Raw genomic sequence first — 14355 nt, 5'->3', positions numbered from 1 at the left:
CGTTCTCGGTATTATCATCGGCAGTGGTTATCAGCCGAACGAGGTACGCCTCACGCTCCACCAGAAGTTTTCTTTGCGCCTGGAATTTTTGTAACAGCGCGTCAATGGACAAAGGCTCCTCTGCTAGAGGTGATTCTTGCCTGTCCTCACTCAAGGGGGGGCTAGACCCTTGGTCAAATTCGTCGACTTCCATGGCTGAGCCATCATCAACCAGCTGGGTCGAAGGGGTAGTTTCAAAGAGGGTTTTGTCGTTGTTGTTGTTCATGGTGTAAGAAGGTGAGCGTGTGTGTGTTTATGTGTGTGTTTATGTGTGTGTGTGGATAAAGCTTCACTTAAAAAAATGAGATATTTTTGGGATTCAGAATAAGTGAGAAAGAGATGTGGCTCCACACACCACACCGATTAGGTATTTATTTGTATTAAATATAATAGTGAGCTGGAGGTACACTTGTTAAACTAAATATACAGTGAACTCTGGTGAAATATGCGACAATGAGCAAGAATTGCTGGCTGTGGTGCACACCCTCAAGACGTGGCGGCATTATTTGGACGGATCGCACTTCATCGTCTACACGGATCATGCGACTCTACAACACTTTCCAACCCAGCCTAATTTGACGCGGAGACAGGCTAGATGGATGGAGCTCCTCCAGGAATACGATTTCGACTTCAGATACAAGCGAGGCAAAGACAACATCGTTCCCGATGCACTTTCAAGAAGACCCGACCACAAGGACGAGAACCCTGCCGGCACAGCATTTAATTCCATGGACGTTCAGGTGGACCTCAACTTACGGAAACGCCTGATCGAGAGCTACCCTTCAGACTGCACCTTAGGCCCAGTATACAACAAGTCGTCCAGCGCAGGCCCAACGGACCGCTACTTTGTTGCAGATGGACTACTCTGGATCAATGCTGGTGGCGAGCCACGCCTATGCATCCCAAACGACAACAAGCTCCGAGCAACCCTCCTCCATGACACACACGATTCGCCCATTGCTGGCCACCTGGGTTTCGAGAAAACATACGAGAACATGAGACGAACCTTTTTCTGGCCACGAATGGCTCGTGACACAAAAGCATATGTGGGATCATGCGAGCAATGCCAACGCAACAAACCATTGCTTCAGCACCCTGCCGGTCTATTCAAGCCTCTGGACATACCGAGCCAGCGATGGGATACAGTCTCCATGGATTTCATCGTGTCACTTCCCAAAACAAGCCGTGGAGTCGATGCGATCACGGTCATTGTAGATAAGTTGTCCAAGCAGGTCCATTTTTGTGCTAGCCATACCACGGACTCCGCCACCGACGTCGCCCGATTATTTTTCGAGCAAGTCTTCCGCTTGCATGGTATGCCGCGCGCCATCGTCTCGGACCGCGACTCTCGCTTCACAGGCAAATTCTGGACGGCATTAATGAAGATGATGGGGACCAAATTGAACATGTCAACGGCATATCACCCTCAGACGGACGGCCAAACGGAACGTGCCAATCGAACGCTCGAAGAGATGCTGCGCTCTTACATTTCGTATAACCAAAAGGACTGGGATCTGTTCTTGCCGATGCTCGAGTTTGCGTACAACAATTCGGTAAACCCAACGACAGGATTTTCGCCCTTTTTTCTCAATTATGGTCACCACCCTCTCGTGCCTGCATCACTTCTGAAGCCGTCCACCACCAACATGCCATCAGTCTCAGACTTCGTGGCTGCTCAGTCGGCTGCTCTCGCTCGCGCCCAGGATGCCATCGTCGCTGCTCAGGACCGCCAGAAGCAGCAAGCAGATAAATTCCGTAGTAACGTGCCGTTCGGCGTCGGAGACAGGGTACTTCTCAGTACAGAACACCTCGCGGTCGCAGCACATGCCAATCGACCCTCAAGAAAGCTGGAACCGCGATATATCGGCCCTTACAGGATTGTCGAGCAGGTCAACGACAACGCATTCAAGATCGACCTGCCACCCAATATGCACCAACATCCTGTGTTCAATGCCGATTTGCTCCGTCTTTACACCGAGTCACCAACTGAGTTCGGCGATCGCATACCGCCTCGACCTTCACCAGAGCTCATTGATGGAGAAGAAGAGTTCGAAGTAGAACGCATTCTGGATCACAAAATATTTGGTAGGACACCTAAATGGCTCGTTCAATGGAAAGGATACCCACTGGAAAAGGCAACCTGGGAGCCAAAGGCGTCATTGGTCAATGCTAAGGAGGCCCTAGCAGAGTTCGAGGCCAAGCGCGAAAAGGAGTAACGTTTTTTTTTAAGATGGGGAGGTGCAACAGGTACAACTGTTTATTCGAGAATGATGTCATGGTCATAACCATGCTGCGCCTAGTTTCTAGAGCATTCCAACACAACTGTGTTTAGTATATAAGAGCCCTTCAAACGTAGGATTAGACAGCAATCAATCATCGAATAAACCTCTGATTCCACCCTAGAACCCCTCCGACTTCTGACTATTTGCAAAGGAGCAGCTCGACGAGTTCTACAACAAAAGCGCCACATTCAAAAAGCACCAGTGGGATGCCAGAAAAGCTAGAGAGGCAGAATTCGACATCATCGCAGATCGCCTGCTCAATATGGTTGGAGGATCGCTTGGTAGACAGCGAGATGAAGAGGACAAGGTTGTAATCGGCATTGGTCTAGGCAAGTTTTCATCCACGAGACGACTTTCCTCGTTACATGAGTCCTTCCAATCGTACTTTGTTCAAAGGGTTAGTGCTTCATTGCAAGACATTCGATTTCTTTTTTTTTTTTTTTTTTTAAAAAAAAAAAAAAAAAAAGCTACTGATGACGCTAATGAGGCGCCTTACGTTCTGTGTCCGTTAGGCAAGGGCGCTCGGGTATATTGTCGTGGGCGTCAATGAGTACTACACGTCAAAGAAGTGTCCGATGTGCGAGGAGTTTGTCGGCCAGGTTCAAATACGTCGGCTGTATTGCAAGACTTGCAAGACATACATGCACCGCGATATCATGGCGGGCCACAGTATTTGCAACGTTATTCAAGGGCACTTGCTTCAGCAACAGAGGCCACTCTATCTTCAGCCTGTAGATGAGAATGGTAGATATCCTTGGATGGAAGCTACACAGACAGTAACCGATAGCGCGAGCACCAGTAGCAGCAGCATCACTAGTAACAGTAGCACTAGCAGCATCAATGGTAACAGTAGCACTAGCAGCATCAATGGTAACAGTAGCACTAGCAGCACCAATAGCACCAGTAGTACTAGCAGCACCAGCGCCAGCAAGGGCAGTGTGGCCCGAAAGAGGACAGCATCAACCGCGGCTGCAGAACAAGAAGGAGCTCCAAGGCGCAAGCGTGCGGCCAATGCGGCATCAGGGCAGGAATCGGCAACTAGCCAGGCCCCAGGAAGTGCCTAAACCCCATCTCAACCATATATGTGTTCGCAAGCACATTTAAAAATGATCGGTAGGTGTAATTTATATCCTAAAGCTGCATAATTCTGTTATTGCACGCCGAAATTCTTTTACTGCATGTATTTGCTTATGCTCACCAAAAAAATTCTATGGCGTCGCCTTTTGCTGACGTAGTTGGTGCGTTTTTAATGCTCCAACGGTGACGACTCACACGCCCCTCCTAGGTCAAAAAGCCGACCATCCTCTGAGCTCAGCTTTTGAGCAGGCTGCTCCTCCTGCTGCTGTTGCCAGTGGATACTGCTAACCAAGCGTTCCCGCCGTCATTGGCCTTGGGACCAGAAGATGCGGAGTTCGTATCACAGTTGAGTGCCCGCGACGCGACTGGAGGATTTCAGGAGCTCCAGAGTTGGCAATTCCTAAAGTGCGATGATTGGTCTCGATCTTATTTTTATGGAATCCAGGACTCTGGACAAGGCAGACGATGAAGAGGTTTATGAGCAGGAGGGGAACTGATAACTAAATAGATTTGTCAACAGGTGTATTATGATATGGCACATTTCGTTATTTGACGACCGGAGTTTGTCGAGGGGTACGTCTCTACATAGCTGCAAACTTGTAGCGCCATAATCTTCATCTTTACGCGTCGGGTAGCCTTCAACTCGCGTCTACCGCCGCTTATAGCGCTGCTGGCACGCTACCATCGGATACTTTTTTCTTGCCGCTTGGCGCGTCTTTTTTATAAATTATTATTATCCTCCATTATAGTTCACTCCCACAGTCCCTGAAATGTCTTTGGTTCGTCCTTTGTTTTGCCATTAGCCTTGGTGTTGCTCTGCGTGTTTGACCTTTCGATTCAATACTGCTCTTGATTCGCCTCTCCCTGGGCCTTCCTTTAACGCTGACCTTGCGAGGATCTTGCATGTCGTAAACACCATTATTCCCTACTATTTCATTTTCGAGCATGTTGATCACTCTCGCAGTCAGCTCCAGATTGAGGAATATCTTTTCCGTCACCTCCTTTATCTTCGTCGTACAGCTTCATCTGGGACAGGATCTTCGGATTTGGCTTCATTGTTCTTGCTGAAATGAAGAGGCTGTCGACGTTTCCTACGCAACCCAGTGGTCGCATTCTTTCAACGTCGCCAATTGCCTCATTCTAGGTGGTGAACAGGAATGGCTCCTTAATCAAGTCGGGCTCGGTGTTGTCTTGGTGGGCCTCGCGGAACCATCTCTTCTTGATAAGACTTATTTGGTGCCTGTTTCTCCTATCAATCGGCATCACTTTAAAAAGGTGACAACAGATCACATTAGTGTTCTAAAAATTGGCGTTCTGCGACGAAAAAAGTGCGCACATGCGGTCGTCTAAGATTAGTGGTCGAATGCGAAGATGGTGCCAATTTTTCTAGAGCAGCTCTGGCGCCGTGGAGCGGTACAGCTCCGTTTGCTATGGCGGGAAATGAACGCGCTTTCACATTGGGCATTGTGGACAGGGAGCGCTTTGTGGATGTGGGGCGCAAGAAATACTTTATTCAGGTCAAAGTTGCGACATTTTCGTCAAGTGCCCGTATTCGTGGTACTTGGTAAGAAGTGAAAAGGATCCTAAGACGCTCCCTCCTTCCTATTTTTGTAGTGCTGAACATGACCACTCGCTTGGGATGCGGCTGGGACGAAGGAGTGCGTAAGGAAAGCAGAGGGAGCATCAAAGGGGCGCAGTTGCTGTGTGCTGTGTCCGGGCAAGGCGTAGAAAGTAGAAACTCTTCTGGCTAAGTTTGGACAGGGTGTGAGTAGATGTTGAGTCAGCAGCACCTCCCAGATCGATAAAGACCATTTTTTTGAGTTTCGGTTTGTTTACGATTTTACTTTTAAAAGCCATACGTTTTTTGTCCTTTCCCATCATCCCCTTTTCCTACATTGCTTCATAACCAACATGGCCGACACCACTAACCCCGCTGCTCCCACCGAGGAGATCAAGCTCTACAAGGACGAGGCCACCGGTGAGATGGTCTCGAAGACGTAAGTCGCTCAAGGATCGATCTCTCTTTCACTTCCTCTCTTTGTTTGTTTGCCAACCAATCACTTGCTGGCTGCACAAGGAAGTCTATGTCCAGCACTTATGGGGAGACAGGAGACAGCAACACGGCGCTCCAGCATCGCCTTCACCTTCGCTTTCTCCAGCCTTGCCTCGTTTCAGCACGTTGTTTATATGCTCATCAAATTAACGGGAGTACTTGATTCTGTCGGTCTGATTTGTGGTTGATCATAGCGAGCTGAAGAAGCGAATCAAGAACAGGGAAAAGGAAGCCAAGAAGGCTGAGAAGGCTGCTAATGCTCCTACTCCTGCCATCTCTGAGAAGGCAGAGGCCAAGAAGGCTCTTTCTGCAGCCGAGGAGGAGGAGAATCTCAATCCCAACGTGAGTATTCTTGCATTCATTTTCTCTGTCTTTGCCCTGTTGCTCTTTGCTTTTTCTAACCTCCTTTCGTCCTTGTTTTGTTCTTACTGTTACCCTCGTCGTTGTTGTTGATCGTTAAAATAGCAATACTTTGAGATTCGCTCTAAGAGGGTCGGCGTTCTTCGTGCCAACAAGGAGACCTATCCCTATCCCCATAAGTTCCATGTTTCGATCTCATTGCCGGCATTTATTGAGAAGTACAGCGGACTGAAAGCTGGAGACATGGAGGAGGAGGTCGTCACCGTTGCTGGGCGTCTCCACAACATGCGTACCATGGGTAAACTCCGCTTTTACGATCTTCACTCGGATGGGCTCAAGATCCAGATCACGGCTCAGGCTCAGGACTCCGAGCGCGACTTCAGCGAGGTGCACGATAACCTCCGCCGCGGTGATATTGTCGGGGTCCGCGGTGTTGCTGGTCGCACCAAGCCCAAGAAGGGCGGGGATGGAGAGCTCTCCATCTTCCCCCGCGACATCATTTTGCTCTCACCCTGCCTTCGCATGCTGCCCACGACCCACTTTGGTTTCAAGGATCAGGAGTCGCGTTACAGACAGCGCTATCTCGACTTGATCATGAACAACCACGTCCGTGATATCTTCAAGACCAGGGCCAAGATCATTAACTATCTCCGCAAGTTTCTGGATGATCAGGACTTTTTGGAGGTCGAGACGCCCATGATGAACATGATCGCTGGAGGCGCCACTGCCAAGCCCTTTGTCACTCACCACAACGACCTTAACATGGAATTGCATATGCGTATCGCTCCCGAACTCTACTTAAAGATGTTGGTTGTCGGAGGTCTGGATCGTGTCTATGAGATTGGTCGCCAATTCAGAAATGAGTCCATGGATTTGACCCACAACCCCGAGTTCACCACTGCAGAGTTCTACATGGCCTACGCCGACATGTTTGATGTCATGGAGATGACGGAGGCCCTTCTCGTTGGCATGGTTAAGGCCATTACTGGAAAGACAAAGATTACCTATCACCCACAGGGCAAGGATGGCCCCACCATGGAGATTGACTTTACTCCTCCCTTCAGGCGCATCAACATGATCGAGTATCTCGAGGAGAAGCTCAAAGTCACCTTCCCTCCTGCTGATACCCTCCACACGCCTGAGGCCACCAAATTTTTGAGCGACCTCTGCATCAAGCATAACGTTGAGTGCGGCGCTCCCCGCACAAGCGCTCGTCTTTTGGACAAGCTGGTCGGCGATTTCATCGAGGTTGAGTGCATCAGCCCCACCTTCATTATGGGCCACCCTCAAATGATGTCTCCTCTGGCTAAGAGCCATCGTACTGTCCCTGGTCTTTGCGAACGCTTTGAATGCTTTGTTGCCACCAAGGAAATTTGCAATGCCTACACGGAGTTGAACGACCCCTTTGATCAGCGCGAGCGTTTCGAGCAGCAGGCCAGCGACAAGGCTGCCGGTGATGACGAGGCCCAGTTGATTGATGAAAATTTCTGTCAGTCACTCGAGTTCGGTCTGCCCCCTACGGGAGGTTGGGGTATGGGTATTGATCGCCTCACCATGTTCTTGACGGACTCGCACCGTATCCAGGAGGTATTGGCCTTCCCTCACATGCGTCCGGTCTAAGCACTTTTACCCTCTAGACTCTATTCACCCTCATTAACCCCTCGGCACTTTTTTTTCTTGGTTTCGATTTTTTTTAAGCATTTGACAAATAAAGGTGTAATGGAATTACATTTTATTACTGAAGGAATTGGTGCCTGAGTAAGTTACATAGGGTAATGGGGATGATCCTTTTTCCAAAACCTCGCCCATCCGTGAATGACTATGTGGGGGATAGGAGGCCTGCTCCTGAAGTGGATGATGAGGGCGCGGGTGGTGGTATGCTGTGGATAGGTCATGTACGGCATCATCATCAGGCGTTTGTTGTTGTAGCAACTGCTGCTGGAGTTGGCGTTGCTGCTGCTGCTCCTGTTCCTGCTGAATCTTGAACATCTCAGGAAAGCATTGGTGACCGCAACCGGTTGGACACTCTGCAGACTGCGAGAACCATTCCTGCGCATGCTGTAGATGGAATCCGTGAGAGCAATGTGTGCACCACGTAAAGATACCTCGCACAGTCTTGTGACAGATCGAGCAGGAACTGAGGACCTTGCGACATCGATCGCAGGCCCAAAATCCAGTCGACGTAGGTGCCCTGGTCAAAATGGGCTTCATGCAGCTTGAGCAGGATGTGTGAATAGTTGTGGAGTCCTGGTTCATCGTATGGATGCTAGGGTCCTTGCAGGCCTGCGAGACGGCTGTTGCGATGCTCCAGAGCTTGAATCGAGACAGCAAATCAATGTAGGATCCAAACCACTGTTGCGAGCGACTGGACTCTGGAAGATCTTTCTCGTCTGCAAGCACAAGTAATATGGTAACACACATCTGCACCTCGCCCTGCTCCGCGTAATATTCCAGCAAGCTGCGGATCGTCTCCTTGTGCGACCAATCCCGCTTTATAGGCGCATCAGAGACCTTTATGGCGAATAAACTGGGAACAGCAGGTCTAGATACGTGCATCTCCAGATCATCTGAGTCCTCATCTCCATCATCCTTTGGTTGGCCGTCCTTGGGCCTGTTGGTGGTCTAGAAATCATAGTAAAATAAACGGGCGGCGTATTCATGAGCATTAGGTACACTGAAGAGCTGCTCTTCAAAGATCGCCATTACTTACAGTCACTTCGGCTGAAGCAGCTTCGACTGAAAAGGCCAAGCACCAGAAAAGAGCGATAAATGGAGTGGATCAGTATGTGTTGCTCTCTGATAAAGATAATCAAGCCAATACCATGATCCTGTCTTTGTTCTTGACGGAGACTCACCCTGAGATACGACCATAGCAGACTCAGCCATATCGCTATAGAACAACTTGATGGCTGTCCAGGTTTGAGAATCGCGAAATTTGTTGGCCTGCCATGCAATATTTGAGTTGTGTTCACATGCGTTCCGAACATTGCCTGCCTCGGTTGAATAGTTTTGAGCGCAGTATATGAATGATTCGTGGTTAAACAACTCACAATCAAAGACACCTCCTGTTTGCCTTGTGCGATACACAGTTGCCTAGTTGTAAAATATGCACATACGAAAGGAGACAGCAAAGAAATTAGCTGCAGCCTTAGTAACAATTTCTGGTTCTCCTTTCGACCTGCACAGAGTCCTGAAGGTCCTCTACCTCTGAGCTCCCATCAAGCGCCATGGATTTCGCATTTGGCCGTCCAGGCCGTGCGATGAGGTCTTTTTCAAATGAGTCGAGTGCACCTTTGCTCAGAACTGTAAACGCCACTTGTCCATAGCAGTTCATGGCAGCCTTTCCGCTGGGTAGCAAATCGGCAGATTGAGTCTGACCCTTTATAAGAGTAGAGGCGAACGTCTTGTCCTTTGACACCGTCCAGAGCACATCCGAGTCCTTCCAGAGAATAGCTGTCGCATCCTTGTCGTGCTGCGTAAGGACATGTAAGGGTACAAACGGTCGCCGGACATCAAAAATTTGAACTGTGGACTCGTCTTTGAAACTAGCAGCAAGATGGTAAGGCCGGTTTGGTCGCCACTGCACTTTCGAGGTATACTGGATGGTGGGTATAATGTAGATTTCCCTCCGCTTCTCGTCGTCCATGTCCCAGACCTATTACGGTTTACAACCGGGGTTGATTAGACGGCCGAAAATGGCCTTGACACCAAGCATGAAGCAAGTGAACATTGATATGCTAGACCAAAGAACCCTATGGCTTACTTTAATGGTCCTATCGCGGCCACCGCTGGCCAAAAAGCGACCGCTAGGATGGTAATCGAGGGATGTTACGAATCCCATGTGCGCCATAAACTTTTTCTCGCTTGCGCTCACGTTCCGGAGGTCCCATCGCTACCGAGTATTGCAGAAAGTAGGACAAAGGCCATAAGCAGCAACACCTGAATTGCTGAAATATATGATCTTTGAGGTTGACATGGTGAGAGTGAGCTTTACCTGTATATTCCCGCTCTCGTAGCCAGCTACAATATCGTTCACTGATACAGGATTGAACTGAACCTCCCGAACAATATCCTTTGTTTCCATCACCAATCCTGGCCTACCGCGGAGGCGCAAGTCCTATAAAGCGTTTAAAAAAAAAAAAAAAAAAGAAAGAAAGAGGGATATACATGTGTTATTTGGGCTACGAATCAAGATTGCAGATCAAAACATTGATTTGTGGATCAAGTATCTCGATGGCACGGCTCTTTACCCAAAGACGGACTGTTGAGTCTGATGATGCGCTCAAAAGTAAATTCGGCTCCTGTGGTGAAAAACATATCCGATGGACCGATCTCGTGTGCTCCTTGATAGTTCGATCTTATCGCAACGAGTTTCAGGTAGAGGGGTAGCATGGAGACAAACCGTAAGCCGTCTGGTCTTCAGTTTCCCTCTCAGGATATTTTCACACGTAAGCATGCCCTGAAAATTGGTCCTACCGATTTTGTTATGGGTTCCAACGTCCCAAATGACGATGGGTCCGTTTGTGCCTATTGTCGCAATTTTTGCATCTCTACCTAGAGTTAGAGGAGTTCATCCTGTTAGCTGCAAAATCCAAACATTATATTGAATGCATTTGTGGTAGAAAGGCCTGGCTACCTGTTGTAGGTCCCCATTTGACATCCGTGCTTCCTGTAAAATTGTTCCGGATCCCCACAGTCTTTAGGTTGATTGTTTCCTCGGCCCCAGTATCTGTGACGCTAAGGATCTTTAGCACTGTGGTTTGTAGAAGACGACCTTCGATCAATAAAGGCAGTACTAGAAAACAATAGCAATTCGAATCATTGTCCTATGTCATCAATGTCAAGTTTACCATCGCGACCCACTACTGCAACCATTGAATAGTCTGGTGATGCTGATAGAGCCCATAGCGCTCCATTGGTGTCAAATTTGAAGGTATAAGGAGTCCCACTTTGGGTCATATTCTGCCTGGATGTCCCAGTTGACCCATTGGTACGCGATGAGAGCTGAGAATGTCCGTTTCCTTGCATTACCGATAATCCTGAACCAGCCCCTGTGCCTTGGTTAGGACCGCCTTGGCTGACACCCAAGCTAGAGCCATTTGTCGAGGCAGAACCCGACGTCCCTGCTGTTGTGGACGCGGCTGCAACCAAGGTTGAGGGAGCAGAGTGATTCGATGTTGCTGAAGTCGACGATGCAGCCGCAGCGGCTAAAGAAGCATGTCCCGATACCGACCCTGATCCCGATCGTGATCCTTTCGGCGAAGTGCGATTTCGAGAGCCGCTTCCTCTTCCTGAGACTGCAGTTGCATTCAATGGCGTGACAGTGGCGGCGGATGGCGGGATGGTTGGATCCTTTCGAAGCTTAAGCATGTCCCTGTTCATCATGGCGATCGTCCTGGTGTACGCGCTCCTTTGATGGGCTATTAAGATGGGCGTTGCGGGGTCGTAAGCGCTAAGGGATGTTGCAGGCAATCAAAGCAAAGGTGCAGGCAGCTGCATTGGTACGGTGACCGTTTTCGTATTTCTTTCGGCGCCCATCGACTCCGCAACCCTCTACATCGTTGATCACTTACGTACTAACCGACTCAGAGGAACCGGGAGCAGAGTTAGGACTATACCAGTATTTGAACTCTGTGCATTCTTGAAGCCCAGCTACTGAATGACGACCTTAGACAAGGACATCTCCCATCGCGCTGAACTCGCCCAGGTTGACTCTTCTGAGCACGCCATGAATATCGGAAACAGTCAGGACATTGGATCTACCAAGAGGACGTAAAGCATTTTTGTCCGCATCTTCTACATTTCTCTACTGATACTTGGGAAATCAAGAGTGCGCGTGGTACCGAACTTGGCGGTTAACGATAAAGTTACTACTATTACCTCCACTTTGGACCAATATCGGCTATTTATATAGGATGCCTGCCATGGCAGCTACCCACAGCCATGTTGGCATGAATCCCAATAGAATACGGCCCACCGAAGACATCTTCAACCCAAATGATCCGCACATTCGCGAGGTACGCAAGTTCTTATCTTTATCGCTCACTTGAGTACTCCATGTCTCTCTGACAAGGCAACGGTCCTTACGCATTTGTACCCAATGGACAATGACCTACAGGATATCATCCGCATGATCATGCAGTACCTTGCAGACGAGGGCTACAATGCCTCTCAAACGACAATTCAAGACGAATCTAACGTCAAATGGCATGAGCGCGAGGACGACACGAATGAAACACGCCGGTTAAAGAAGGCCATTATCGGTATGTAAAACTATTCGCATTTCTGTGCGTTTATGGCATCATATCGAGTAAATATCTAATACTGGTATACCTCATTGCTGTCATAGATGGGGAGTGGGCAGAGGTCGACAAGATCTGTTCGAAGCCGTTATTCAAGAACCAGAAGAGCTTTCTCTTCGCAGTTTATAAGCAGCAGTATTTGGAATACATCGAACACCGTGAGATGCAGAAGGTATACTTCACCGATCTCGATACGGCGTCTTTTTTTTCTCTTAGGACTTCATTTGCAGGACCTCAACCTTGACAAATACAATCATTAATTACTAAATTCTCCTATTGCACAGGCCTTTACATTTCTTCAAAAGCGTCTTAAGCCTCTCGAGCAGCATCAGAAGACGCCCATCGAGTTCAAGGACTTGTGCTACCTTCTCACAACAAAATCAATCCATGACGCGCCCTCATTTAAGAACTGGGAGGGAATTGCTCAAGGAAGAGACAGGCTGGTGGAGCAGTTTCAAAGCATGCTTGAGGTCGAAAACTCTGTCAAGGATGGTACAGTTTCCCTAGTAATTCAACTTTTATTATGAATGACGGTGGATCTTCGCTAACTTAAACTCAAATAGGATCGGTATATGTGCCTCCGAATAGATTGCTCAACTTGCTGCGCCAAGCAGTTGCGTATCAGATCGAGGTCTCGCGATATCACCCAAGGATTTCGCCTATCGTGGAGACGCTATTACAGGATTTTTCTCCATTCGTAATCCCTAATGCAACGCGAACAGTCATGCTAGGCCATCGTGGCAATGTAAAGTGCGCTGATTTTGTAGGTGCCGAGGGGCGTTCGATCATATCTGGATCAAGGTAAGGTTCCTTCCTATGCATTTACTTCTGCACGTGTTATGTTGAAGTCTGATCATTTGCGCCTCTGTACACCTTTACGATCTAGCGACAATACACTGCGTATCTGGGATACGGAAACGGGCAACTGCCTCCACATTCTAGAAGGTCATTCCTCCAGGATCTGGGACGTGTCGTCAAACGACGGCGGTACGACAGCGGCTAGTGCCAGTGGTGACTCGACTGTCAAAATTTGGGATATCAAGGGTCCAAAGGCACAATGCCGAGCAACTCTTGGGGGCCATTCCGGCGATGTCTACACAGTAAAATACCACCCGACTAGTGTAAGCTGACATCTCAAATTTTCTTCGTCAAAGTAATTGACAGGAACTAGCTCAGCTTACCATTTCTAAACGCGTCGGTGTGTTTTATTACTTTTTAGAACCACGTTGTTTCTGGTGGATATGACAAGATTGTCAGGCTGCACGACCTGACGACTGGACAAGTCGTCAAGACATTCAGTGGACATCAACTGGCGGTCTCCAAGGTCATCCTTAATCCAATCGGCAACTTGATCGTGAGCGGATCCAAAGACAATACCATTAAGTTCTGGGACCTAATTTCTGGCGTGTGTATTAAGACTATCACCTCACATCTGGGTGAAGTTACTTCTGTCGCCATGAACTCCAATGGCACCCTGCTTCTGAGCAGCTCCAAAGACAACTCTAATCGTCTCTGGGACGTTCGCATGGTAAGACTGATACCAAACCACTAAGCAGGATGCGTATTATACTTGGCTGGTTGACTAATGCAACGATGCTTTTTCATCGGTACCACTTGCCAGACCCGGCCACTGCGTAAGTTAAAGGGCCACCAGAACACGTCCAAAAACTTCATTCGGGCTGGATTTGCACATAACTCGTTACTAGTAGGAGGATCGGAGGACGGACTAGTCTATATTTGGGATCAAGAATCCGGAGATATACTTCAAAAGTTGCAGGGACACGAAGCCATGGTATACAACGCTGTCTGGTCTCCAAAGCAAAGCATGTTTGTTAGCTCTAGCGATGACAGGACCGTCCGCACCTGGTACTACGATGGTAAGTGCCATGACGAGGACCGATGCAAATCCATTGTTTTTGTTCACCATATATTAACCGGCCTTATCCTAACCATTTCCATTATTACCACTTCATCTTCACCATAGAAAAACGCGCGCTGTAATAAATATATTAAACGCTAGAAGAATACGAAAATATGAAATGGTGCCGATGCTGCCTCCAAGAACTAAATGACCCTTTCTTTATGCACGTCGGCGACGACGACCTCCGCTACTGGAGCCTCCGCCTCCGCCACCATTGCCGCCACTGCCGCTGCTACGACCATAGCCATGGCCTGAGCTGTTGCCAGCCTCTCTTGACCGGGAGGATTCGACTCTACGACTGAAACACGCGATTATGCTAGT

At 48.6% G+C, this 14355-nt stretch overlaps 4 protein-coding genes across 4 annotated transcripts; 3 read left to right on the top strand and 1 right to left on the bottom strand.

Annotated features, from left to right (window-relative positions):
* The first annotated feature begins 3178 nt into the window (after window positions 1-3178).
* BC939DRAFT_468153 (uncharacterized protein) lies at window positions 3179-3586 on the top strand. The gene is made up of 2 exons (XM_051557878.1): window positions 3179-3434; window positions 3557-3586. Exon 1 carries the CDS (start codon window positions 3189-3191, stop codon window positions 3423-3425), a length of 237 nt encoding a protein of 78 aa, XP_051406800.1. The 5' UTR covers window positions 3179-3188; the 3' UTR covers window positions 3426-3434; window positions 3557-3586.
* A 1661-nt stretch (window positions 3587-5247) lies between these two features.
* Window positions 5248-7528, top strand: BC939DRAFT_468150 (uncharacterized protein). Its single transcript, XM_051557877.1, has 3 exons — window positions 5248-5395; window positions 5646-5793; window positions 5917-7528. Exons 1-3 carry the CDS (start codon window positions 5310-5312, stop codon window positions 7429-7431), a joined length of 1749 nt encoding a protein of 582 aa, XP_051406799.1. The 5' UTR covers window positions 5248-5309; the 3' UTR covers window positions 7432-7528.
* BC939DRAFT_468145 (WD40-repeat-containing domain protein) lies at window positions 7529-11482 on the bottom strand. The gene is made up of 11 exons (XM_051557876.1): window positions 11416-11482; window positions 10662-11312; window positions 10448-10564; window positions 10288-10365; window positions 10062-10168; window positions 9806-9928; window positions 9575-9703; window positions 9017-9466; window positions 8667-8904; window positions 8522-8547; window positions 7529-8433 (listed from the first exon to the last, which is right to left on the bottom strand). Exons 2-11 carry the CDS (start codon window positions 11194-11196, stop codon window positions 7537-7539), a joined length of 2700 nt encoding a protein of 899 aa, XP_051406798.1. The 5' UTR covers window positions 11197-11312; window positions 11416-11482; the 3' UTR covers window positions 7529-7536.
* Window positions 11458-14097, top strand: BC939DRAFT_510598 (WD40-repeat-containing domain protein; the record flags this gene model as incomplete). Its single annotated transcript, XM_051561092.1, has 8 exons — window positions 11458-11828; window positions 11930-12074; window positions 12161-12285; window positions 12398-12605; window positions 12677-12914; window positions 13000-13234; window positions 13333-13641; window positions 13735-14097. Exons 1-8 carry the CDS (start codon window positions 11727-11729, stop codon window positions 14095-14097), a joined length of 1725 nt encoding a protein of 574 aa, XP_051406797.1. The 5' UTR covers window positions 11458-11726.
* Window positions 14098-14355: the final 258 nt, after the last annotated feature.

This window comes from Gamsiella multidivaricata, assembly GCF_025024155.1.
Source record: "Gamsiella multidivaricata strain RSA 2152 chromosome Unknown BC939scaffold_115, whole genome shotgun sequence".
Taxonomy (NCBI): Eukaryota; Fungi; Mortierellomycota; class Mortierellomycetes; order Mortierellales; family Mortierellaceae; genus Gamsiella; species Gamsiella multidivaricata.
This window is presented reverse-complemented; position numbering and strand designations above follow the sequence as displayed.